Raw genomic sequence first — 26982 nt, 5'->3', positions numbered from 1 at the left:
GTTAGTAGGCCTCATTCACGAAGCTGGTCTATAAGGGGGGTATAAGGTTGTTGCGTATAAAATGGCAACTTAATGGGAGTCCATTCTCACCCACCGCTTCCTTGATCGGTGGAGGGTCGTTAGCCGAACGGGTAGGACAATGACTTTAAATTCTCATTAAAAGTATAATGAATATTATAAAGTAACTAAACCTTTAATAAATTCCCAATCTTAGTTACTTTAGGAAAATGTGAATATGGTGCTAACCCATGAAATTCACACTTTGTACCTTACCAAGTCGTTGGTGGAGCGTGTGTGGTTAACCAGCACACTAACTTGGACTAGTAAGGATCACGAAGGGTGACTTAATGTTTATCATAGATCGGTGGAGCGTGTGTGGTTAACCCGCACATTGATTAGGTGATAATATTAAGGGTACCAAGTGAATTTGCATGGTTATTCACACCTTGTTTTGTGATCCTCGGCATCCTAGTCACAAAACTTGAAGGGCACAATCGAGATTGAAACATGCCGTTGAAAAGTTCAATGAATCTCAAAAGAATCTAGGAATTTCAAAACCAATTAAACCTAATAATTCATTTCGTTTTCATGGTGGAAATTGGTGAATCGTCATTCACCTACCTTCAAATATGTTATAGCTTAGATTACGGCATCCCTCTTCTAAGTTATAATATATTGTGTTGGATCCTAGCCTTAATATTACATTTGGGTGTATTATTAAGGATTCGATATATCTAATCTAAATTTGTTTTCTTCTTTTTAGATGTCTTCCAACAACAATGCTTCGGGATCTAACCCTACTGGCTCCTTTTCCCTCATGAACCTTTGTGGGAGGGTCATCTTTGATGGTTCCAAGTTCATGGATTGGATCCGTAACATCAGGATGGTCACTCGTTATGAGGACAAGGAATATGTCCTCGATAAGGAGCTAAAGGAGCTTGATGAGTCCACTGCTACTCATAAGGAGTTCGCTGAGTATCAGGCACATGAAAGAGATGCCACCAAGGTGGCATGCATCATGATGGCCACCATGACAGCTGAACTCCAAAAGTCCTATGAGGACTATTACCCATTTGATATGCATCAGGATCTGATGGAAAGGTACCATCAGAGTGCTCGTCAAGAGCGGTATGAAATAATCTCCTCCATGATCACTACCCGTATGAAGGATAGCGGACCAATCACGAGCCACATGCAGAAAATGCAAAGGTATGTGGACCGTCTAATGAAACTGAATGTGAACTTCCCTGAGGAGTTGGCAATTGATATCATTTTGCACTCCTTGCCCTCGTGTTATGATCAATTTCGTATGACATACCACATGAACAAGGAGGAAGTCACACTCAGTAAGCTTCAAGGACTTCTGAAGACTGCCGAAAGTGGTCTTAAGAGTAAGTTAGTTACTACTCCTACTCCTACTACTACCCCTGTTTTGGCTATCGGGCAAGACAAAGGGAAGAAGAGGAAGCACCCTTCGAAGGGTACCAAGGGAAAGTCCCTTGAAGGCTCCTCATCTGGAACCAAAGGTGGTTCTATCACTCCTTCTGCCATCCCTAAGGATGTTGAATGCTTCTACTGTCAAAATAAGGGGCACTGGAAGCGAAACTGCCCAAAGTACTTGCAGGATGTCAAGGATGGGAAAGTGAAACCATCATATGCAGGTATTTACACTATATTGTCTAATAACTCACCATATTCTAATTCTTGGGTTCTTGATACAGGTTGTGGTATTCAGATCTGTTGTGACATGCAGGGCCTAAGAAGAAGTGAGGATGTGGAGCACGGAAAGATAAACTTAATCATGGGGAACAAGAAGGTTGCACCTGTTGCCAAGATTGGAGTTTATACTTTGTTGCTAGATAGTGGGTTAAAGTTACATTTGAATAAATGTGTGTACTCGTCTGAAATGGCGAGGAATATTATTTCCTTTCATGCTTTGTACAAACAAGGTTTTACCTTTTTCTTTTGATAATGAAGTTGGTAGTATTAATGCTTTCTTTAATAATGTTCTTTATTTTAAAGCATTACCTTGTGATGGTGTGTATGAAGCTATATCGGTTGTAGATAATTTAGGAAATAATGTATTATGTATTGATTCTTCTACTAGCTTGGATAAAGCATCTTTGTGGCATTGTCGTCTTAGACATGTAAGCAAGAAACGCATAGGCCAGCTCCAAAAGGATGGAGTCTTGGAGTCGTTCGACCTCAAGTCGGATGATAGTTGTGAGTCTTGTCTACTTGGAAAAATGACAAAATCACCCTTCACTGGTACTTGTGCAAGGGGTGAGGGTTTGTTGGACCTTATACATACTGATGTATGTGGACCATTCAAAACCGCCACAAGGGATGCTAATCGCTATTATGTGACTTTTATTGATGATTTTAGTAGATATGGTTATGTATACTTAATCAAACATAAGTCAGAAACTTTTGAAAGGTTTAAAGAGTTTAAACAGGAAGTTGAAAATCAATTGGGCAGGAACATTACGATGCTTCGATCTGATCGAGGTGGTGAGTATCTTAGTACTGAGTTCCTCGACTATCTTAAGGAGTGTGGGATTGTCTCACAATTGACACCTCCCAGGACACCACAGCTGAATGGTGTAGCTGAGAGGCGTAATTGAACTTTTTTGGACATGGTTCGCTCTATGATGAGTCGAGCTTCGCTACCAATCTCTTTTTAGGGGTATGCCTTAGAGACTGCCGCCCACATCCTTAATCTAGTCCCTACAAAGAAGGTTGCCAAAACACCTCATGAAATGTGGACTGGGAAAGTTCCCAATTTGGACCATATCAAGATTTGGGGTTGCGAGGCTTTCGTCAGGCGCGAGACTCATGACAAGCTCGAACCTCGAAGTGAAAGGTGTATTTTCATCGGCTACCCACAAAAATCCTTTGGTTACCTCTTCTACAGACCCAATGAGAATGTGGTCTTTGTGGCAAGGAGAGGGGTCTTTCGAGAGAGAGAATTTATAAACCAAGGAGACAGTGGGAGGCAACTTGACCTTGAAGAAATTCAAGGCTCAATTGGTGAAGGAACCTCAGACACTAGCACTCAACTTGAGGAAGAAATTCCTGTTGATCCAGCTGACGAGTCTATACTTCCGAGGCGTTCCACAAGGGTTAGGAACACACCTGAGTTTTATTATGGATTTCATATTACTACGGAAGGTGATACATTTATCAGTGACAGTACACTGGTAAATCTGGATGAACCTAACAGTGTTAAGGAAGCCATGGCAGGCCCAGAGTCTGCTAAATGGAAGGAGGCTATGGACAGCGAGATACAGTCCATGTATGACAATCAAGTTTGGAACTTGGTTGACAATGTACCAGGCCGTAAGACAGTCGGGTGCAAATGGATCTTCAAGAAGAAGACCGACATGGATGGGAAGGTGCACACTTATAAGGCTCGACTGGTTGCGAAGGGTTTTACTCAGACTCAGGGTATTGATTATGATGAAACCTTTTCACCAGTAGCAAAGATTAAGTCTATTAGGGTTATGCTAGCCATTGCTGCATTTCATGATTATGAAATATGGCAAATGGATGTCAAAACCGCTTTCCTTAACGGAAAGTTGGCTGAGGATGTTTACATGAATCAGTCAGAAGGTTTTGTCAGTGCAGAGTACCCCAATAGAGTGTGCAAGCTTGAGAAATCCATTTATGGATTGAAACAAGCATCTCGAAGTTGGAATCTTTGTTTCGATGAGAAGGTCAAAGAATTTGGTTTCTCAAGAAGTGAAGATGAGTCATGCGTGTATGTCAGAGCTAGTGGGAGTATAGTTAGCTTTTTGGTACTGTATGTGGATGACATACTATTCATAGGAAATGACATCCCAACCTTGCAGGAGGTTAAGTCCTGGCCTGGGAAGTGCTTTGCTATGAAGGACCTTGGAGAAGCTGCCTATATCCTAGGGATAAGGATATTAAGAGAAAGGAGTAAAAGACTAATTGGACTTAGTCAGAGTATCTACTTGGATAAGGTGTTGAAAAGGTTCAACATGCAGAATTCCAAGAAAGGAGAATTACCAATCCAAAGCAATGCCAAACTGAGCAAGGCTCAGAGCCCGAGTACAAAAGATGAGATAGCTGAGATGAGTCGATTACCTTATGCTTCCGCTGTTGGCTCGATCATGTATGCTATGACTTGTAACCGTCCTGATGTGGCCTTCGCTTTGTGCATGGTCAGCAGATATCAGGGGAACCCTGGGAAGGCTCATTGGACTACGGTAAAGAATATTCTCAAGTACCTGCAGAGGACTAAGGATTAGATCCTTACCCTTGGTGGGAGTGATGACTTGAGAGTAGTAGGGTATAGTGATGCTAGCTTTCAGACTGATAGGGATAACTTCCGCTCTTAGTCGGGCTGGGTCTTTACCTTAAATGGAGGGGCAATCACTTGGAAGAGTTCCAAACAGGATACTGTAGCTGATTCGACTTGTGAATCAGAGTACATAGCAGCGAGTGAAGCGGCAAAGGAGGCGATACGGCTGAGGAACTTCATCGGAGACCTTGGAGTTGTACCAGCTATTAAGGAGCCTATGGAGATTTTCTGTGACAGCAATAGTGCGGTTGCCTTAGCCAAGGAACCAAGAGATCATGGCAGATCCCGACACATTGACAGAAAATATCACTTCATAAGACACAAGATAGAAGAGGGACTCCTGGTGGCAAAGAGGGTATCGTCAGATGAGAACCCTGCGGATCCCCTTACGAAGGAACTGACGAGGGTGAAGCATTTGCAGCATGCGAGACGCATCGGGCTGAGGGACGATATTAGTTTTACAGATTAGATAGTTATTACTGAAACTTGTAAAATGTAATCGACGTTTGATGATGAATAAAAGTTGTGATTTATTTATGAGTAAGGTGTTGCTATCATTGTCAATTATTTACTATTGTTTCAGCTTTGCATGTTTTGACTTCCAGAATAATAAGTTTATTCAAACTCTCCACAGTCGGTCATATGTCGGAAGTAGGTATGAATCAAGACTGTCATGAATTGGGATTGTAGATGACTAAAGGTGTTTAGCCATAGCAATGGTTGCTACAACATTCATGAGTACTCATAAGTTATGAGTATTGGAATAAACCCACGCTCACTTGTATCACTTCATGAAATTTATCTCGAGTGATCGTGAGACGGTAATATCATATAAGTCTTCAAACCTAGAGATATGAGTTGTTACCTATGAGTTGGTTGTGCATTGATTACACGTAAATGCATCAGTAACTTGATGTTATAAAACGTGCCTTTGTGTGCAATTCAATAAGTAGTAGAACAAGCATATGAGTCGAAGTTTATCTGTTCCTTCTAGAAATAGAAGCGATATCTGGGCCCCTCGATGATTTTGTTTTGACCTATGTACCGGGCCCGGTCAGAACTAAATTGATGTGTTCGATTAAGTTCTTTGTCAAACAAATCGGAAATCAGGAAACAAACTGCTGGACAATAAGTAAGACATTGTTCCATGTATTTGTCCGGCTGATATCATGAGAGCAGAGGATTATGTGATCACTTATCTAAAATGGCGCTTCATAGTTCAACAGAGTTTTTGAGAGCTACGATTTCCGGTTGGTTCCTGAAGCTATATAGGCAAATACAGTTATCAGACTTATCCAAGTGGGAGACTGTTGGATAAGGTGTCTAAGTCCATAACTTATTTGGTATATACTTGACCCGACCCGACATGGTCCATTTGGGTTGCACTTCACCCGAACATTTAAATGGATAACATTATGAGAAGAGTATATTTGCGGCCTACTAATCTATTATAAGTTATAATATATTAATATGAAATTGTATTATTTAATTAGTATTGATCTTAAATTAATTATGAATTAATTTAGTGATCATAAGGTGACTAATTAAATAATGGGCTATTGTACTTATATAGTGTGGGCTAACACTCATAAGGAAATGGGCTAAGCTTGAATGGGAGTCCATGGATGATCCATGGAGCTTTTAACCCATGGATCCTTGGAATAGGAAACGACATGGGTTATTAGGGTTTGCATGGTTCATAACCCTAATCATCTACACTATATAAAGAGGCTTATAGTGCTTGAAAAAGGATTATGTGTGTGTGCATAAGGTGTGGCCGATTTATAGAGTATGAGAGTGCTTTCTCATATATTTTCCAAGTTTGTGGTGATTTGTGATTTCCATTTGAGGCATTCACATTATTGGTGCTTGGCACTCAAACTCCCAAGGAATCAACTCACTAACAAAGGTATGTAATTCTTCTAGTATCTTTTATGTTTAAAAGTACCCCATGTATGCTAGATAGGTTATGAAACTTGGAAAATTATTTTGCATGTATTTTAGACAAACATAGATCCAAGGTTTCTAGGGTTGCATGAACACCTTAGGAGTGTTAGTTTGCTCAAAACCCAACACTTTCGACCTTACTTATATAACTATATCTATATAGACATGATTTTGACAATATATAAGTTTAAAAGAGTTTGATAAAGAGTTTAGCATATAAAAGAGTTTTAACATATAAAGGAATTTTAACCATTTGAATGGTTACAGATGACTTGATGTCAGTTTATAAAACGTTTTGAAATAGTTTGTTTGATAACACAGTTTTGAAGTATAAGAAATCCACTTGTTTGATAGTTATTAATCACATGTGATTGATACAATAACTATAATGTTTTCTAATTGTATTCCCCCCCCCCCCCCCATAAAAACATTTAAAATCATTTAAAAGATAAGTTAGGGGTATGAACTCACCTGTAGTGAGTGATTCGAATGAAAGATCGATATAGGATGCTAAGTGTTAAGTGAAGCCTCGAGCACAAACGGATCCTATTAAGCATATAATGACACATATATGTATATAATTAGTGTATATAACAACTAGTCATGATAGGGAACCACCTTAGGGACTAGGAAACACTTGGAATGAAGTGTTTCTAAAGGTGTTCACGGCCACACAAGTATGTGTTTACGACCATGGTGTGTTCACGGCCATGGGTGTTTACGGCCAAAGATGATTACGGCCAACACAAGAAGAAGCTAGGGTTTACGGCCAAGGATGTTCTTGAGAAGGGTTTACGGCCAAGGGAGAAGTTATGGCCGTAAACTCTTGATGTTCTTGATGAAATGGTTGTTTCAAGGATGTATTTCAAGAGCTTCAAAAGGATAAATAGTATATTGAAAGGATACTTACTATATTGAAAGGATACTTACGATTTCGAAGCTTGAAGGGGTGTTCACGGCCCAAAGAACTAGTGTGTGTTCTTGGAGATCTAACTCAAAAAGAGATGATTTCACGGATGAAATCAAGGGGTTTTGCTAGATTAAGAAAGATATCAAATTATAAATGGAAGAATCACTTACAAATTTGTCGAGAAATAGAAGTGTTATTGATGATACTTGAGAGAGAAATGAGTGTTCTTGAGTTGGAAGTGTGAGAAGTGAAGAAAAATGAAGGAATATCATACATATGGAAGGAGTTCACGGCCAGCCAAGAGATTACGGTCGTAAACTCCAAGTGTTGGAGTTTTCCGGCTTGAATGCTGCACACTGAACTCTAGTAGATACTTCCTAACACTCAGTCCTTGAATGTACTAGGCTTAGAACAGTCAAACAGACCCTTAACAATGCTAAAAGATAGCAGAAACAAGTCTGTCTTGTGATTGAATTAAATTGCTTCACAAGATAGAAATTCCGGGTTGTCACATATGGGGCGTACAAGCATGTACGTTGCATGTACAATCCTTTTAAGTTGTACGCTGCGTGTACAGGCTGAGTGCACCCAACGTACTCAGCAGGTTGGATTTCTTTTGGGCTTCGGTTTTGGGCTTGAGTGGGCTTATTTGTCTTGGGCCATATTTGGGCCTTAGGTGCTTATTTTGGATTTTGGGATTTTGGACATTTGGATTGGGCCTTGGCCTTGGGACAAGTTAGAGGAAGGGTAAAAAGGTCTTTTACCCTAATTTGGATTCTTAGTGTGAGTCATGATTTAATTATTAATATGTGGTCATTTTGGTGCTTGATAGCGCGAGGATTTTACCGGATCTGCAGTTAGAGATTTATCCATGGGTTTCAGCTGTCTGAGGTGGCCCTTTGCATTTGTATGTGTAACACTCAATTTCGAATCACTTCATTATTCGGGGCTATGGCCCAATCACCAGTTATCATAAGGATCAGGGCCTTAGGGAAGAAATGATTTGGCCCTTTTTTGATGGGGTGTTATAGTCTAAGTGATCCGAGTGTCCGTTGCTGTTTCGGAGCCCAAGGGTATAATCGTAATTTGATAACTCGGTCATTTATGAGTTTTGGGTTTTGGTTCGGGAAGTTTTAAGGCTAAGGTGAGTTGTTAGAAGTGTAGGGCTTCTCGTCACCTTTCCGTGGATATAAAGTTCATTGGAAACAGACTTAAAATGAAGGAGTTAGGGCTAAATAAAGTTTTAGGGTTTTAAAGGTTCAATGAGTATGCAGGGCGTACCCATCGTGTACGCGGGGTGTAAAGGGTGAGTTGCTCGTGGATGGTCGTTGAGTACGCCAGGTGTACTAAGGGGTATGTGGGGCGTACTCCCTTCATCACCAAACCCTAATTTCCGGGTGTTATCCCTATATAAGCATCATTATACCTTTCCTCTGATCATTTTAAGTGAGCCTCCATCCCCTTTAGCATATATTGAAACCCTAAAGTGCCATGAGTGAGTTTTGGAGCTTGGAAGAGTGTTTATGGTGGTTTGTGTAAGAGAAGAAGAAGGTTGAAGACTCATTTCTTGGAATGGAGCTTAAAGATCCAGTGTTATCATCTTCATTTTGTGACTTTGGAGGTATAAAGTCCCTATCTTGTCTACTCATTGTATAGATTTCCTTTTGGGTTTGTTTATGGTCATGTTAGCCTCTTTTGGTTGGTCCTTGTGAGATAAGGTTGTTTCAGAGGCTTAATCTTGTGGATATAGATATTTTAGGTGTCCCAAAGGCATAAAAGTGTGATCTTTATGGTTAATTTGGACTCATGCATGTGTTAAGACCCTTTATTAAGCTCTTTTGAGCTCTAGATCCCCATTGAGCCATGCATGCAAGTAAAGTTGCCAACTTTACGTGATAAGTCATCCATAGGAATTAGATTTGAGAGTTTAGAGCAAGGACTTAAGTGGTTAAGTGCTTAATGGAGAATGATGGGGTTTAGGGGAGTACACTGGGCGTACCCATCTTGTACGCTGCATGTACTGGCCCCAAAGGGTGTACGTTGGGTGTACCAGCTGAGTACGCGGGGCGTACTCGGCCTGCTTGAGATTCCTTGAAGTGTTGACTTTTTGACCTTTGATCTTTGACCAGAAGTTTGATCAGGGTTGACCATTAGATATTTTAGGCCTTTTAGGATATTGGGCGTTCTCGGGTTAGGTCTATGATGCGTTGGGCCCAATTTGGAAAATTGTGCCATAATTGGGCCTTGGGTAATTAATGAGATTTTGGGCATTTGGATTGTTGGATTGGGCCTTGGCTTTGGGCCAAGTTATGAAGAGGGTAAAAAGGTCTTTTACCCTAGTATGGACGCTTAGTGTGGGTCAGATCCGATTATTGATGGATGTTTATCTTGTAATTGATAGCACGGGGATTCTTGCGGGCCAGCAGTCATAGATTCTTTCTGTGAGATTCGGCAGTGCGAGGTGAGTTTTTCTCACTGTACTTTTGGGTCGAAGGCACCAAGGTCGGCCCATTGGATTATTATCCTGGTTTATTGCATGATTGGTATGCTGTGGCGATTTGTTAGATGTGTATCTTGGTATGTAGGATGGTGTTATGCTTAGTGATATATTAGATCTGCCTGTTTGTCTGTTGACTGGTTATATGTTTAACTATGTATATGTCGTCGTGGTGTGGGTGGGTTGAGACTGTACTGCTTTGTGTTATCAGTCAAGAAACCCGGTAATGTTTATATGTATATGTTCTTATGGTTTACTAGGCTTATATGTGCTTTGATATGGTATATGTTGATATGTGATGGTGTGTTGGGTTGAGGCGGTCCTGCTGTGTGCTGAAGGCCAAGAGACCCAGGGCGGCCCAGATAGACTGCATGCCAGAGGGGCGTACCAGTCAGGATGAAGGTTGGGAGAACGGTCCAGATAGGCTGAAGGCCCGGTAAGGCGGTCCAGTCATGTTGAAGGTTCTGTGAGCGGTCCATATAGTCTGTAGGCCAGTGGGGCATTCCAGTCAGGATGAAGGCTTTGTATGGATGTTGTTTTTGTTGGATTAATGTCTAAGTCCATAACTATAATTGGTAAGACTTGACCTGACCCGGCATGGTCCATTTGGGTTGCATGGCATCATGCATTTGGATAGACTATAATGAGAGAAATAACACTTAAGTTTGGTTAATATATTATAAGTTCTAATATATTAATAAGGTTATTTAATTAGTATTGATCAAGAATTAATTTGGAATTAATTAAGTGATCAAAAGGAGACTAATTAAATATATGGGTTGATTGTGTAAATCATTCATTCTTATATATGTGGGCTTGTGATCCAAGATTCCTTATGTTGGACTAAGTCCATGGGGTGACCCACGGATACTCTATGGAGGTTAAAATCCATGGAGCATAAGGAATGGGTAAAGTTATGAGTTACATGGTGTAACCCTAATAGCCACCATATAAAAGAATCCCATGGCTCAAGAAATCGTGCACTAATGTGTGAATATGAGGGCTAGACGATTTCAGGGAGTGTTCCATTTTTCTCAAGTCATTCCATGTGCATTTGGTGTTGTGTGAACCATTTGAGGTGTCACACTTGGGGCACTAGGCACTCAAGCTTCATGAAGACATTCTACATCAAAGAGGTATGTATTCTATCTTGTTATATTTATTATTTTGTATGCTAGATTAGGATAATACCTTGGATGTTCATAATTGTATGTATAATAGAGAAAACATAGATCCAAGGTATTTAGGGTTGCATGTACACTTAGGAGTGTTAGAATGCTCAAAACCCAACAGTGGTATCAGAGCCTAGGCTTGTTTTCTTGTTATACTTGCAAAAGTAGCTGAAAAATCGAGTTGGATGCATATATTCGATTGTTTTGGCTGGAATTGGACTAGGAACATTACCCTAAGATGTTTTTGGACTTATAAACTTGTTTTTGATGTGGTAATGTTCATGCTAATCCAATTTCTAAGATAACTGTCATAATTTCAAGATTTGTATTAGTTTGTATGTTCATGCTAATTTCTTGAAGATTGATGATTTGAATTATCTTGTTCTTATGAGGTTCTTAGATTAATAGAAAAGTTGTGTGAAATAGTTGTTTTCAATCCATTTTAATCTAAGAGTTGATTCCAAAGTGTGTTTTTGTAACTTGTCCTCAAGTTATATGAAAAGTCACATTTAAGAATCATAAAACTCATAAAAGTTGGCAAAGGTTACAAAATGAAGAGTCTAGTTCTAATTAAATGGTTTTATGACTCCATAACTTGTCCTCAAGTTATGGATGTTCAAGAGTCTCTTCATTAAATTTAAAAAAAAAGTGTAACATTAATTAGTTCCATAAGTTACAATAAAAAAAAGTAATTTTTTTTATTAATTAGTTTAAAGTCTTTCATAACTTGTCCTCAAGTTATGGAACTTGAAGAGTTTTTTTTTTAATTAAAACTACTTTAAACTCATAAGTTATGGAATTAATTAGTTTTGAATTGTTTCAAAACTTGCCCTCAAGTTTTGGAATTTGAAAAAGTTTTCACTTATGAATACTTTAATTCCAAGTTAGCCCTTAGAATTTTAAAAGTTAAAATTCAACCCTTATACTTTATAATATTATAAGTTAATAATATTTATATATATGTATAAGAGTAAAGTCAGTCTTACCGTTAGTAGGCCTCATTCACGAAACCGGTCTATAAGGGGGGTATAAGGTTACTGCCTATAAAATGGCAGTTTAATGGGTGTCCACTCTCACCCACCGCTTCCTTGACTGGTGGAGGGTCGTTAGCCGAACGGGTAGGACAAAGACTATAATTCTCCTTTCATTAAAAGTATTAATGATAAATACTAAGTAACTAAACTCTTATTAATACCCAATCTTAGTTACTTAGGAAAATGTGAATTTGGTGCTAACCCATGAAATTACACTTTGCACTTTGCTTAAGTCGTTAGTGGAGCGTGTGTGGTTAACCGGCACACTAACCTGGACTTAACAAGGTAGGCAAAGGGTAACTTAATATTTATCATAGTATCGGTGGAGCGTGTGTGGTTAACCGGCACACTGATTAAGGGGTAAATATTAAGGGTACCAAGTATATTTGCATGGTTATTCACACCTTGTTTTGTGATCTTCGGCATCCCAGTCACAAAACCTGAAGGGCACACTCGAGATTGAAACATGCCTTTGAACAGTTCAATGAATCTCAAAGATCTAGGACTTTCAAATCCAATTAAAACCTAATAAATTATTTCGTTTTTCATGGTGGAAATTGGTGAATTGTCATTCACCTACCTTCAAATATTTTATAGCTTGGATTACGGCATCCCTCTTCTAAGTTATAAAATAGTTTGTTGGGTCCTAGCCTTAACATTTCATATTGGGTGTCATATTAAGGACTTTAAATCAACTATCTTGAATATCTCCCAAAAAGATGCCTGGTCTAGACATTTATGATCTTCCCAAATCTCTTGAAACAAGCTTTCCTAAATGAAGATGATGTCCCATGGATATCATACTTCTTTCACCTCCTCCAATTATTCTCCCTAACCCACAAGTTCCTAAAAAGTTTAAGGTCACTCAAGCCCTATTGGCAAGGCAAGGTCTAGGTGTGATCACATCTTGGAGATGTAGTCACATATTGACAAGCCGGGAGAGTTGGGTGTCAAAGTCTTGAGAAAGTTGGTGGCTCAACTACTTTCTAAGTCACATAGTGAGTTCTTTTGGGAATCCTATGAAACAAACTAAGACAAAACCCTTACTGATCTTATCTATTTGCTAAGACCAACTTCCTAAAACGCTATGGACATTGACAATGATGACATTGGATATCCAGTAAAGCTCTCTCTTCCCAATGGAAAGGGATCGGCCATAGTCAACTCGGTTGACCCAATGGTAAAGAGAGAGGCGAAGTCTGAGATAGTCCCATTATCAAGGGTCCATAGGTAACTATTGCCAAAGGAAGGGGTATTGGTTACGAAGCTGCCAAATTTACCTAAGGATGTTAAAGTCAATAAGTTTGGCTCTACTTCAGGTAAAGTCCATTGTCTAACTCTATTAAGTACATGCTGATTCTGATCGCGAAGATGGATTTCAATCGCATGGTTCGGTGATCAGAATTTTGGGCTATTACTTAAGAGTTATGATATTTATATTGCTTAGGAATAGATAACAACAAGGTTTTCATATGGATTGTAAGGATAAGTTTTTTCGCAAAGTTTTAAAATAAAAGAAAAAAGGTTTTGATTTTATTTATTTTAAGTATCCTTACAATGGCATTTGTGAAAAGTTGTTGCTTATAAGATTCCATTGATAGCAATATTAGAAAAATGGATTTGATTCTTTCGGTTGTGGTAGTGTCTAATATTACCAAATAAGGAAAGATTCTCATCACCCAAGGTTCAATTGGACCGAAACTTGGAATCATGCAAGTTGTATAGTATGATGAATGAGAACATTCAGCTTGGAAAATTAAGACTAATTCCTTATGTGAATAAGGAAAGGACTAAGGGATCGAGTACACATTCTTGTGCACTGGTCAAGTCCACCACAAAAGATCAAGAAGACTATTCGTCATGATTTACTTAAGTTCAGTAAATATGGTTATACTTATAAGTTTAAGTATAAGTCTGTAGCATTGGAGAAGTTTCAATGTGAGACAGAACGAATAAGAAGAATCAAAGTATGGCAGAAAGATAAAAGTTTCTCAAATCTGAAAAGATGGGAGAGTACTTTAGTATCATGTTTATGATCATCTTAATGATTAAGATACCATATCACAATTGGTCCTCTAAAGTCATCTTAGTGCATTCTTATGACTAAGAAGAGGAGTCATGAATTGTTGAAATGGTTAAATAAAAAAGATGAGTCATACTTCGTTCCAAAACAATTCTTAGAGTCATACTCCAAGATTGTAACTTGAGTGACATATCTTAAAGAGGGTTTGTTAACACTAGGCAAATGTAAGAGTAAAAGGTTATCTACTCTTGTACATTTGAAATTGGTAAGTTGTGATGTTTTGGATAAAACAGAGACCAACTTAGGCCAATTGTGTAAAGTGTTAGTCTTGATAAAGAATCCGCACTATCTCTTGAATATTTGACAAGGGAGTCTTATATGTCAAGAGGACAGTGGGAGTCTTAAAGCTCTTGAAAGTTTCAAGACTTAATCAAGAATAAAACCTAAAGTCCTTCACTAGCACACGACTTGAGGTTTATAACCTATCGTGTTGAAATTTTTGTGCCTATTCAAGTTGGCTTTGCATAGGAGTTCTGAGAGTTCTCAATTGGTTGCACAACTACTTGGAAGCAATGGCAGGCACCTGAGCTGCCAAATGGCAAGAATTTAAGATTGCACAAGTTTAATCAATATGAGTTTGGATTTGTCACTAACCTTGTCTTGTGATTATGGTTTTGACAAATCCACATGGATAAGAACACATACACTATTAAATCTAAGTGTCATAAGGTTTCTCTCCGATTCATTAAAATGATGGTGAGGAAACACTTTCACTAAGTAGATTTTAGCTAGATAGCAATTGTGATATTTGCATTCTCAAAGTCGTTAGTGGAGCGTGTGTGGTTTACCGGCACACTAACATGGACTTGTGAGAAGTGGCAAAGGTCTAAACAATTGAGACTATGATTATGGCATCCCTTTTCATAGTTCTAAAATTGTTTAGACACACATGTGAGCTATCTAAGAGAGGTGTATGATTTTGATAAAGTTTTATCAAAACAATCTAGTATCAGAAATCTGAACTTTGGTAAGAAAGTCAGCTGATTTCTGAGTACATGTCAAAGCTAGTGGGAGCATAAGTGTTATGCTAATAATCATCATGTTAGTGGGAGCATGATAATTATGACAAAGGTTGCAAGTTAGCAATGTTAATTATAGAAAACAAAAGTTTCAATTCGTGAGGTTGCAGGGGTTGAAAAAGTTGTTTTGCTATAATTAAGGGAGAGGAAATTATACTTCATTTCAATTCTAAAAGCTTAGATTGAGATTTTAATCGTATTTAATCAAGGATATATATATATATATATATATATGAATTTCATGTTGGAATGGCTCAACATAAGGAAATTCTATATATGGGTCCATTATTTGCGTTCTAAAATTCGATTATGATTACGGCATCCCTTTTCATAATCTGAATTTTGAGAACTTGGCAAATTGAAATGGAAATATTATAGCAAAAGACTGGTTTAGTCTTTATGTGAGACATCATGAATCGTGTCCCATATGCTTCGGATATAGGATCGATTACATGTGCTATATTCATCCTTTCTAAAATTTTCCAAATGCCTGGGGCATTATGAAGGGAAAAGGTCTAGAATTGGATATGACTAAAATGATTAAGCAATTGTCGAGTACAATCTAAGGTTTACCAAAGATTGGTTGCTCAAGGACAGTTGGAAGTATAATGTTAATTCTGGAAGGACCATATTGACATAATCTGTAAGGAGGCAACTCTTGTTCAGAAGTGATAGTCAAAATGGAATATGGAAATGTTTCAAAGTTAGAAATTATTCAATCTGTGTAAGATTAGGAAACTTAATGAAAGAAGGATGTTTTCAAGGAGCTGATCTCCTTTGGAATGCTCTGTAATGATTGTTGTCAAGTCTTTCTGACTTCGTGCATAATCATTAAGAGGATCAATGCATATAAGTTTAGAATCTAACAGATTTCAGTAAATGGCATGAATTTGGAATTCTTGCATTTGCAGTAAGGATTTGGGACTATGAAAAGAGGATCATTGGAGTGATGTTCAATTGATCTATTTTACAAAGTAAAGATCATAGACAAACATAGTATGCATACTTGGTGTATGGCATGACTAGTGTTTAGAAAACATAGTGTACATGCTTGGAGCATGGGACAACTATTGTTTTAAATTCAAGTATAAAGTTGATAAAACCGAAACAATGAATAATGAGTAATCAGTATGGTAATAAATAAAAGTGTTTATTTATATTCATAGGGTTTGATACCATATTTGATTCATTTATTCTTGTGTTTCACTTTGCATGTTTTGACTTCCAGAATAACTAAGTCGCTCTTCCTGAATGATTAAGTTATTCAAACCATCCACGGTCGGTCATATGTTGGAAGTAGATATGAATCAAGACTGTCATGGGTTGGTTTGTAGAGGTCCAAGTTGGTGGACAAAGTGGTGCTACAACACTCAGGAGTGCTCATAAGTTCTGAGTATTGGATTCAACCCGCGCTCATTTGAATCACTTCATGGATTTTATCACGAGTGATCATGAGACGATAATATCTTATATTCTTCAAACCTAGATATATTAGTTGTTACTATGAGTTGGTTATACATTGATTGCACGAAAACGCATTGGTAACTCGATGTTATAAAACGTGCCTTTGTGTATGATTCAACAAGTAGTAGAACAAGCCATATGAGTCGAAGTTTATCCATTCCTTTTACCTTCGGGATAAAAGCGATATTTTTGGGCCCCTCGATGATTTAAAGATGATACATGTGAGTGCTTGGCCAAGCCAGGACTGATTTGATTTGTTCAATCAGTTAGTCATCATGAATCGGAAATCAGGAAACAACAAATGGACAGAGAGAATGATTGATAATCCATGTCTCAGTCCATATGATATCTAGAATGGAGGAATATATGATCCCTTATCTAATGGACAAGTCATTGATAAAGGTCAGAGTTCATCGACAAGGTCAGAGTTCGACAGAAGCTTTTGAGAGCTACGATTGCTGATCGGTTCCTGAAGTCATACGCAATAATAGTTTTAGACTTATCCAAGTGGGAGACTGTTGGATTAATGTCTAAGTCCATAACTATAATTGGTAAGACTTGACCCGACCCGGCATGGTCCATTTGGGTTGCATGGCATCATGCATTTGGATAGACTATAATGAGAGAAATAACACTTAAGGTTGGTTAATATATTATAAGTTCTAATATATTAATAAGGTTATTTAATTAGTATTGATCAAGAATTAATTTGGAATTAATTAAGTGATCAAAAGGAGACTAATTAAATATATGAGTTGATTGTGTAAATCATTCATTCTTATATATGTGGGCTTGTGATCCAAGATTCCTTATGTTGGACTAAGTCCATGGGGTGACCCATGGATACTCCATGGAGGTTAAAATCCATGGAGCATAAGGAATGGGTAAAGTTATGAGTTACATGGTGTAACCCTAATAGCCACCATATAAAAGAATCCCATGGCTCAAGAAATCGTGCACTAATGTGTGAATATGAGGGCTAGACGATTTCAAGGAGTGTTCCATTTCTCTCAAGTCATTCCATTTTCATTTGGTGTTGTGTGAACCATTTGAGGTGTCACACTTGGGGCACTAGGCACTCAAGCTTCATGAAGACATTCTACATCAAAGAGGTATGTATTCTATCTTGTTATATTTATTATTTTGTATGCTAGATTAGGATAATACCTTGGATGTTCATAATTGTATGTATAATAGAGAAAACATAGATCCAAGGTATTTAGGGTTGCATGTACACTTAGGAGTGTTAGAATGAAGGACTTGGGCCTATTGCACAACTCTTGTCTGAGTCCAACCATTTTAGGGTTGAGTCCTTTAGTCGAAAAGGCTATTTAAGCTTTGTTGCATGTAATTGTATTCATGAAGTGGTTAGCTGACATTGGTAGGGGTTCTTCAACAGCTGATGGCAAAGGAGGTGTGGTGGGGAATCTCAGGAGAGCCTAGGAAGTGTTTTTTTGTGTGGATGTCTCGCTGTGGAGCAGGTATTGGGAGTATTTTGTGGATAGGTCTTAGAGGTCCCGAGATGATCCTTGAGGAAGGTATGGAGAGGTGTGGAAGGTAGTATTGGGCCCGTACTATTGGAAGCACAGGATCCATACTCGAACCGAGGAGAGTTTCGGGGATTCTAAGGACTGGTCTGAGGGTGATAGCGTGGTTGGATACCATGATTCGTGGCAATGGCTCCACATCTGTCAATCTTTGGTTATGGTTGCTCGGCCATGAAATCGGGTCTGGAAATTGTTTTGGGCCCTAGTGGCGAAGTCGATTTGGTTTGTTTGGTGCAGACCTTGGTGAGCTTGTTGGTTTTTAGGTCTTGAAGGTTTCGTTCGAGGTCGTGTATTCGAGTCGCAGAAGTCAAGGATGGAATGACCGTTACGAATGGCTTGGAAGTTGCAGTTGGAATTAGAATAGTTGAGTGATGGTTTTGTATGTCGCTATCCATGGTGGGGATTTTGCCTTTTCCATTTTCCGAGTTTGGGGAAAAAGTGACCAGTCTTGTAACTTTCAGGGTCAAGAGGTAACCCTAGCTTGGGGTCCGTTGGTCGCAGGATTTAGAGACAACATGTCAGTGCAAGAGTGCACAGGTGGATTGATATGTTTATGGATGCTTTGTAGTGTGATTAAGGGTCCTTGTTCTTGGTTTATAGCAGGACATGTATCAGATCGTCGGTTGGGATTGCAGGCAAGGAGGGTACGTTTTGGATCGTAAGTCGGTAATTGCTTATGATTTGGTGTGAAAAACGTAATGATAAGAGGTCATGATTGGAAAATTTTCAGAGGTCTTCAGCGGAAAATTCAGGATTCTCTTAGGATTGGTTTGATCCCTGTCTGGGTGGTTATCCTACGTGTGTTATTCATTCCAGGTTTAGGAATGGTGGTACCTACTTAAGCCGGTTTGAGTTATGATTTGGTTTCAAAACCAATGGGTGGTGGTTCGAGTCCTAAGTGGAGAAGAATTGGGATTCTCAGGTTGAGTATCAGTCATTGAGGGAATTGTCAATTCGATGTTTGGATTTTTGTTTTCAGATTAGTTTGGGCATATCCGATTATTGATGGATTTTTATCTTGTAATTGATAATGCGAGGATTCTTGCGGGCCAGCAGTTTAAGATTCTTTCTGTGAGATTCGACAGTGCGAGGTGAGTTTTTCTCACTGTACTTTTGGGTCGAAGGCACCATGGCCGGCCCACTGGATCGTTATCTTGGTTTATCACATGATTGGTATGCTGTAGCGATTTGTTAGATATGTATCCTGATATGTAGGATGGTGCTATGCTTAGTGATCTGTTAGATCCGCCTGTTTGTCTGTTGGTTGGTTATTGTTTAGTTGTATATATGTCGTCGTGGTGTGGGTGGGTTGAGACTGTACTACTTTGTGCTGTCAGTCAACAAACCCGTTAATGTTTATATCGATATGGTATTATGGTTTACTAGGCTTATATGTGTTTTGATATGGTATATGTTGATATGTGATGGTGTGTTGGGATGAGGCGGTCCTGCTGTGTGCTGAAGGCCAAGAGACCCAGGGCAGCCCAGATAGACTGCATGTTAGAGGGTCGTACCAGTCAGGCCGAAGGTTGGGAGTACGGTCCAGATAGGATGAAGGCCCGGTAAGGCGGTCCAGTCATGCTGAAGGTTCTGTGAGTGGTCCAGATAGTCTATAGGACGGTGTGGCGTTCCAGTCAGGCTGAAGGCTCTGTATGCATATTGTTTGTTGGTATATGTTATATGTTTGTGTGGTGGTACTTTGGGAAAAACTCACTGTAAAATCCCAAATTTCGAGTCCAAAAATTTCATTTTAATTAACGGATTATAAAACATTCATAAGAAAACTGCATAACAATATATCATTTTGTGAATCAATGTATCATGTCTGAAAACCCAAAACATATAATAGCAACATGTCAGAGTACAATCCCAGAATATCTCAAGTGCGGAAAATCAATGCGTGTGTGTATGATGTGACGCTACCGCGCCAGCTCTTTCCCCTTCGCTGAAGAGGTACCTGAAACCAAAACTGTAAACTGTAAGCACGAAGCTTAGTGAGTTCCCCCCATCGCACCACACATATACAATACATACTGTCAGGCAGTTCTGGGGTGCCTGACTACCCAGGTCAAGCCATTCTGGGGTGCTTGACTTACCCAGGTCAAGCCATTCTTGGGTGCTTGACGTACCCAGGTTAAGCCATTCTGGGGTGGTTGACTTACACGTCGGTCTGTTTCACCCGACTATCGGGGACTATTTCACCCCCTACCACTACCACATAACACACATATACTGTCAGGCAATTCTGGGGTGCCTGACTACCCAGGTCAAGCCATTCTGGGGTGCTTGACTTACCCAGGTCAAGCCATTCTTGGGTGCTTGACGTACCCAGGTTAAGCCATTCTGGGGTGCTTGACTTACCCGTCAGTCTGTTTCACCCGACTACCGGGGACTATTTCACCCCTACCACTACCACATAACACACATATACTGCCAGGCAATTCTGGGGTGCCTGACTACCCAGGTCAAGCCATTCTGGGGTGCTTGACTTACCCGTCGGTCCTTACGACCGACATCCGAGGACTATTTCACCTCCTACTACTACTACCACATAATATCATAGCATGAACATACTGTCAGAAAATTCTGGGGTGCCCGACCTACCCTTCGGTCCTAACGACCGAACTTGGGGACTATTCTCCCCCTACTAACACTATCACATATAACATATAACATATCATGCTAGCACATAAACATATCAGGTAGTAGCAACCCTAGATGAATGTCACAAAGACAATCATCTAACATACAACTCCTACTGGTGGGCCGACATTGTGGTCGTAGACCCATCGCTACTGAAAGGTAACTCACCTCAAACGAGTAGCTGCTGATAATCTGTGCGGGGAATCCCTGACTGATGTTGCTCCGGAAATCCTCCGGCTATAATTCCCACAAAACACTTAATCAGAATCTGATATCTACCCCTTAGGGTAAAATGACTATTTTACCCCAGACCAAGTCCAAGTCAAAGTTAAAAGTCAACTTCCAGTTGACCCGACTCGCCGAGTTGGGTCGTCAACTCGTCGAGTCGCTATTTCTTTAACTGTCCTCATCCACATCCATACTCGTCGAGTTTAGCAACGACTCGACGAGTTCTCCTTCTAACACAACCTCGGATGAACCTTCTTCCGACTCGCCGAGCGGTATGAACACTCGCCGAGTCCATCTTCATCCTAAGAACACGTCCTGTCCTCGACTCGCCGAGTTGTATGAACAACTCGTCGAGTTCATCTTCAAGAGTTGGGAGATTGCCTTGGACTCCCCGAGTCTGCTCGTGCACTCGTCGAGTCCTATGAACTTCAGGACTGTGGCTTATCCCAATACGTTTGGGTCACTCCCTTGGACCTTCTAAAACCTTTCTTTCACTCAACTGGTTCCCATGGACCATAACAGAAAAAGGGGAGTCTAACCTTGGACTCGCCGAGTCCCAAGAACGACTCGCCGAGTCGATGCAGTCTAAGTCTTATTTCTTCGATTTCTGGAGTGCAACTCTTGTCCAAATGATAGATCTAGGTCCTTAAACTCAATCTAGCACGTAAAGTTATAAACTTTACGTGCATGCATGGGACTTTGAGCCTAAAATGCCCAAAAAGAAGCTCTTAAGAAGCATATGACCTTCCATGGGTGCAAAAGCAACCCCTAACTGCCTTGTGACCCTTCCATGGACCTAGATCCGAAGCTTCAACCCCGAACCATGCTTGCAATCATGGTTGGTTACCAAAAATGGCTTATAAAAGCCCTAAATCTCCCCCAAAAGGGATCTAACAAAAGAACAAGCAAGGTATAGACTTTATACCTTCTGAGAACAGCAAATGATGCACCAAACTCGAATCCTTCAGTCTCCTCTTGATCCTTCTATGCTCTTCCTTCTTCCTTGTGATCAAAATCCACAAAATCACTCAAAAGCCTTGAATCTTGCACCAAAACACTTAGGGTTTGCTAGGGAGGGTTTCTGGGAGCACTAGGGACGAGTGGGGGCTGAATGAAATGATTAAATAGGGTGCAAACCCTCAGATTAGGGTTTTTGTCCAGACAGAGCCTACTCGTCGAGTCCAGGATCCGACTCGACGAGTCCCATACTTAAACCCCGCGTTCTATCCCGCTTCTACTCGGCGAGTTGGGCCATCAACTCACCGAGTCCCAGGCCAAAAATGTAAAATTACATAAATGAAATACATACCAGGAACCAGGTGCTACACTCACTAAGCTTTGTGCTTATAGTTTTTTTTTTGGTTTATGGTTTCAGGTACTTCAGAGAATTGTAGCAAGGCGAAGGCATGCCCGTGCACATCCTGATTTTATGTCATTGATCTTGGAAGACAAACATTTTAATTAAAGTTTTGGAAATAATGATTATGTAAACACATTTATTAATAAATGGGTAGTTTTGAAAAGTTTAAATTTGTTATAAATCTTGGGATGCTACAGTATGAAAAACCCAGAGGTGGCTCTTGGCAAATCAGTATTCAAGACCAGGGTTCGGACCCTGGCAGTTATGTAGATAGTTAGATGTAGATTGTATGCTAGTTGTCTTTATGATGTTTACATGGAAGACCAGGAGGTGGCTCCTGGCACTTGTCTGTAAGACCCAGAGTTTTGGCCCCCGGCCTGGCAAGAAAGACCATGATACGGCTCGTGGCATAATGGCAAGACTATGGTTGGCACATAGCACCTCCTATTGCATGTTTGATATGTATGATATGTATGACTCGTATGTTATGAATGGTATGTGGTATTTTGGGGAACTCAATAAGCTTTGTGCTTATAGTTGTTGTTTATGGTTTCTGGTACTTTCGGTTCGAAAGAGAAGGGCCCGGCTTGATCGCAGTGCATACACCCATGTTTTTCCGCAACTGTGTGATATTGGGATTGTACTCTGATAACTGTTTTATTATAAAATACTTCTAAGTGTTTAAAATTTTCATGATTTTTATAGGTGTTACACATACACACACACACACACACACACTCTCTCTCTCTCTCTCTCTCTCTCTCTCTCTCTCTCTCTCTCTCCTCAGCCGATCACTCTGATCATGTGAACCACGTAAATTGATTGTGTTCTTGTTTTTTTTTTTTTTCACATTTGCATTGTTACTTTATGTGGAATCGTAGAATTGTTTGTTAAAGTAGTCTAAAACCTAACATTATGCTTATTTCTTTATTAGTAACCCACATCCCTTTAAACGTTTTCTTATCAATGGGTGACTAGTCGAAAGAAGAAGACCATTCGATTCATGGATCATTTATTGTTGTAATCCTATTTTAGAATGTAATTATTGTTTGGAATTCTGTCTACATCCTTAGCTTTTTGTCGGTTGTTCGTTTTCTTTTAATAAAACTAACACAAAAAATAAATCCCTAAATAAAAAGATTTTCTTTTTTGAAACGAGACAACATAAAAGCCCATAAAACGAGAAAACATAAAAGCCGATCTGCATATTTAGGCCAAACAATTAAGCCAAGTTGCCGTAGGTTGTTTTCGTATCATCTAGAATTTCATGTAGATTGTGTGTAGTAACCATTTAAAGAAGAGTCAATTCCTTTTACGCTTATCATGCTTTTGCGAATCTATAAATTTATTGTTTATCTACTTGATATGATCCATATTAACATAAACATTTTCTTTATCTTTTGTTAGCATTAGAAGCAAAAATGAGATTAATGATATACTAAAATTTGGTTCAAACAAAATAAAAGTAAAATTAAGTATTTATAGTGGAAAGTAAGTTGTTAAAAGAATGTTTACCAAAAATAGCAAGAAAAAGTTGATAGTCGCATATTAATTGACATGATTAAGATTATTGAAGCACCAGAACATGAAAAGTTAATATAGTGGATTGGTCCTCTTAGTGACTAATAATGTAATTAAATCTTTAAAAAGTTAAAGATATTATGCTTTTTGGAAACAATTCAAAATGAAATCTTTTATTCACGGAATAATTAAGTGTTAGATTTGAAAATTTCCGAAATTGGGAGTCGTGTGGAGAAGTTCTCATAAAGTATGCACTTGACACCCCCTTAAGTCCTTTAACAAAATCCATCATACAACGGCTACTTTTACACGTTCAACCTCAGTCAAAATTTGAAATCTTTGTTGCTTAGCACTCTTTTCAATTTAAAAACAAACAACAATCGGGTTTCTCGTTCACTGAACCCTTTTCCCACTTATCCCTCTTTCATCTCTATCTCTCTCTTCCCAATCTGAAACAAAAATGGGTGCTTGTTGCAGCAAGACGAATCCAATCTCTTCTACGCCTACCCCACTCGAAGTCAAAATCAAACCTAACCTTCAACAACAACCGGAGAAGAAAACCCAAGCTTCCGTCGCCATTGTTGCTACAGCTAAAGAGCAAGAAGTTCCCAAGAAGGAGGCTTTTGTCGTCAAACATCGGAAGAGTCATGAAATTGATCGACACCCAGATCAAGAAACTCGCAAATCGATGGACAGGAAGAAAACCCCTATTTCCAGTCCGACCACCGACGTTTCTCAATCGGCCGCGGTTGTTGTTAATGGTGAATCGGGGAAAGCGGTGGGTGCAACTGTGAGAACGTCGAGTTGTACTAAAGAAGAGGTGGATGCGATTCTGATACAGTGTGGGAGGCTTAGCCGGAGCTCCTCCGGCGTAAAAGGTGGGGAAACTCCTACACGCGGCAGGAGGTATTCCGGGTCGAAGAGGAGTTTTGATTTTGATATGGAAATGGGTTCGAAGAATGAGGAAGATGAAGTTATCGTCGAGGGTGATAACCATAGGCGTCGGCCGCAGCGGGAGCATCGGGTTTCATCTCCGTCGTCCCGGAGGAGGAGTAGGGAAAGAGATCCACAACAACAAAGATCTGGGAGTAAAGAAAGAGGAAGTGGGAGTGGCAATGGCGGTGGAAGGAGAGTAAGCAGATCCCCAAATAGAAGATCTGAATCACCGAATCCTAACTCCAGTGGCAGCAACGGGAATGTCGCCGCCGGTGGTAATAGCAATAGGCCGGGAAAGATGGTCTCGGTCCCTGCCACCGATAAAAGCAACAACCCTGGTGGCGTAGAGGTGGTTGCCGGTGGAGTGAAGAAGATTCAAGTGAAGCGAAACGCCGGCGAAGCTTTGGGTTCCCGGACTGCAGCATCTCCACGTTCTAAATCTCCGGCGAGGGCAAACCTTCGTGTCTTGAATGAGAATCAGAATCAGCAGCCATTGACACTGAGTCGAAGCAATTCAAGGAAGGCAGAGCATTCTCCTTACAGAAGGAATCCGCTGGCTGAGATCGATACAAACGCTGCTGGATCCGATCAACCAAACACCAAAGTAAGTCTTTCCCCCTCAAATAACTTGATTTTATCTGCAAGATTTCATGATTCCTAAACACGTTGTGTATTTTTCCAGGCTCAATTGCAGAAACCAAATGTGGAGAAGACGATGAATAACAAAACCACCACCGTTGTCGTTACCAAAAACACCATAGCCAAAGAATACCAGGTGATCGACGAGGCTAAAATTGCAGTCGAAAATCTGAAAAACAATCAACTCGTAACAAGAACACGATCTTCAAGGCTATCTCGAGACCTAGATATAAACCCAGAAACTCTACTAAACTCCAACCCACCATCCTACGCTAGTTTATTACTAGAGGACATCCAAAACTTCCACCAAAAAAACCCCACCACCACCACCGCCACCGCCACCACGGTGGCTACAACACCACAACCACCGGGTTTTTCCCTTCCAGCCTGTGTCAGCAAGGCGTGCTCCATTCTTGAAGCTGTAGCGGATCTCAACTCTGCTAATAACTCCAACGAACGTCAATTCAAGAAGAAAGACAACCTTGTGGAGTCGGAGATGGTGGTTGATGATGATCTGACGGAGCCAAGTCTGCACAAATATGTGACTGTGAGGAGAGGTGCAGGTGATGCAGATGCTGACGAACAGGAATCATCAGGGAGCAATAGTTTTGCTGGAAGTCAGCAGATGAGTTGGATGTCATCTTCTTGGGAGCCAAATTCAGGTGATTCCACAAGTTGCTATACTTCTTCAAGGTCGAATGAAGTTCAGAAAAGTGGAGAGTATCCTAGGAGTGGAATAGGACGTGGGAGAGTAGGTGTTCATGGTAGAAGTGCTTATTCATTGCCGAATTAATGTGTTGGACATAATTTTGGATTCTGGTTTCAGTTAGATCACATTTCTTTTGTTTGTTGCATACTTGCAACTGTGTCTGTAAGTCGATAGAATGTATTTGATTCTTCTTTAATCTTCAAGAAGCTTGCGTTAGTACTTATGATTTATGAACTTATACTTTGTGCTGTTGCTTATGGTGAAAAATTGGTCCATGTGGTCCTAGCAAAAGCTGGGTTCACTTTGATCCCTGTGGACCTCTGGTTCATTTGACACGAGCAATTGGTCCAGCCCAAATGAAAGAGAACATAACTTACTGGTTTTGATGACTCCCTATCAACTTTCTTTATTCGTTTCATCTTCAAGTGAAAGAGACACCAACACCCACCAAACATGGACTAATCCGTCATCCAAAGTAGTAATGGCTTGATGCTAATGCCAAATAAGCATTGTTGTAATAGGAAATACATTATAGACAACAAGAAACAAACATATTATGAAATCTAACACCAAGATTTACACCGATAACCCAAAATAGGGAAAATCCAAAAATCGACTATGGACTAGAGTATGAGATAGATCACCTAGTGAAATAATGAAGTAGGATGCAAGAAATTGAAAAATACAAAGCATTGATAATGGTTCTTACTGCAGAAACTACATGTATACTGATAATTCTTTTATTCTTTATGTTGTTTCTTATCTATTTTTTTGAAAGGAACTCAAAAGAAGGGTAGGGGTCATATTATGAAATCTAGGACATGGAAATATTGTTAATGAGAATGCTGCTTTAATTCTTTTATTTATTAACTTTGTATACCGGTAATAAATTGTAATATTATCATTTGTTTTGTTTTGTAGTCTTCCCTACAAGTCGTTGCAAGTG

General features: G+C 39.7%; 1 protein-coding gene across 1 annotated transcript; it reads left to right on the top strand.

Annotated features, from left to right (window-relative positions):
- Window positions 1–24107: 24107 nt before the first annotated feature.
- On the top strand, window positions 24108–26259 carry LOC145160039 (uncharacterized protein At1g65710-like). Its single transcript, XM_079079099.1, has 2 exons — window positions 24108–25292; window positions 25371–26259. The coding sequence occupies exons 1-2, from the start codon at window positions 24213–24215 to the stop codon at window positions 26118–26120; spliced, it is 1830 nt and encodes a 609-aa protein (XP_078935225.1). The 5' UTR covers window positions 24108–24212; the 3' UTR covers window positions 26121–26259.
- Window positions 26260–26982: the final 723 nt, after the last annotated feature.

Source organism: Lactuca virosa, chromosome 2, assembly GCF_052849685.1.
Source record: "Lactuca virosa cultivar CGN04683 chromosome 2, Lactuca_virosa_CGN04683_v6, whole genome shotgun sequence".
NCBI lineage: Eukaryota > Viridiplantae > Streptophyta > Magnoliopsida > Asterales > Asteraceae > Lactuca > Lactuca virosa.
This window is presented reverse-complemented; position numbering and strand designations above follow the sequence as displayed.

Excerpts from the sequence above, each read along its gene's own strand:
- LOC145160039 (XM_079079099.1), top strand. The coding sequence starts at position 24,213 with ATGGGTGCTTGTTGCAGCAAGACGAATCCAATCTCTTCTACGCCTACC. Across the intron at positions 25,293-25,370 it reads CCGATCAACCAAACACCAAA|GCTCAATTGCAGAAACCAAA; the intron begins GTAAGTCTTTCC and ends GTATTTTTCCAG.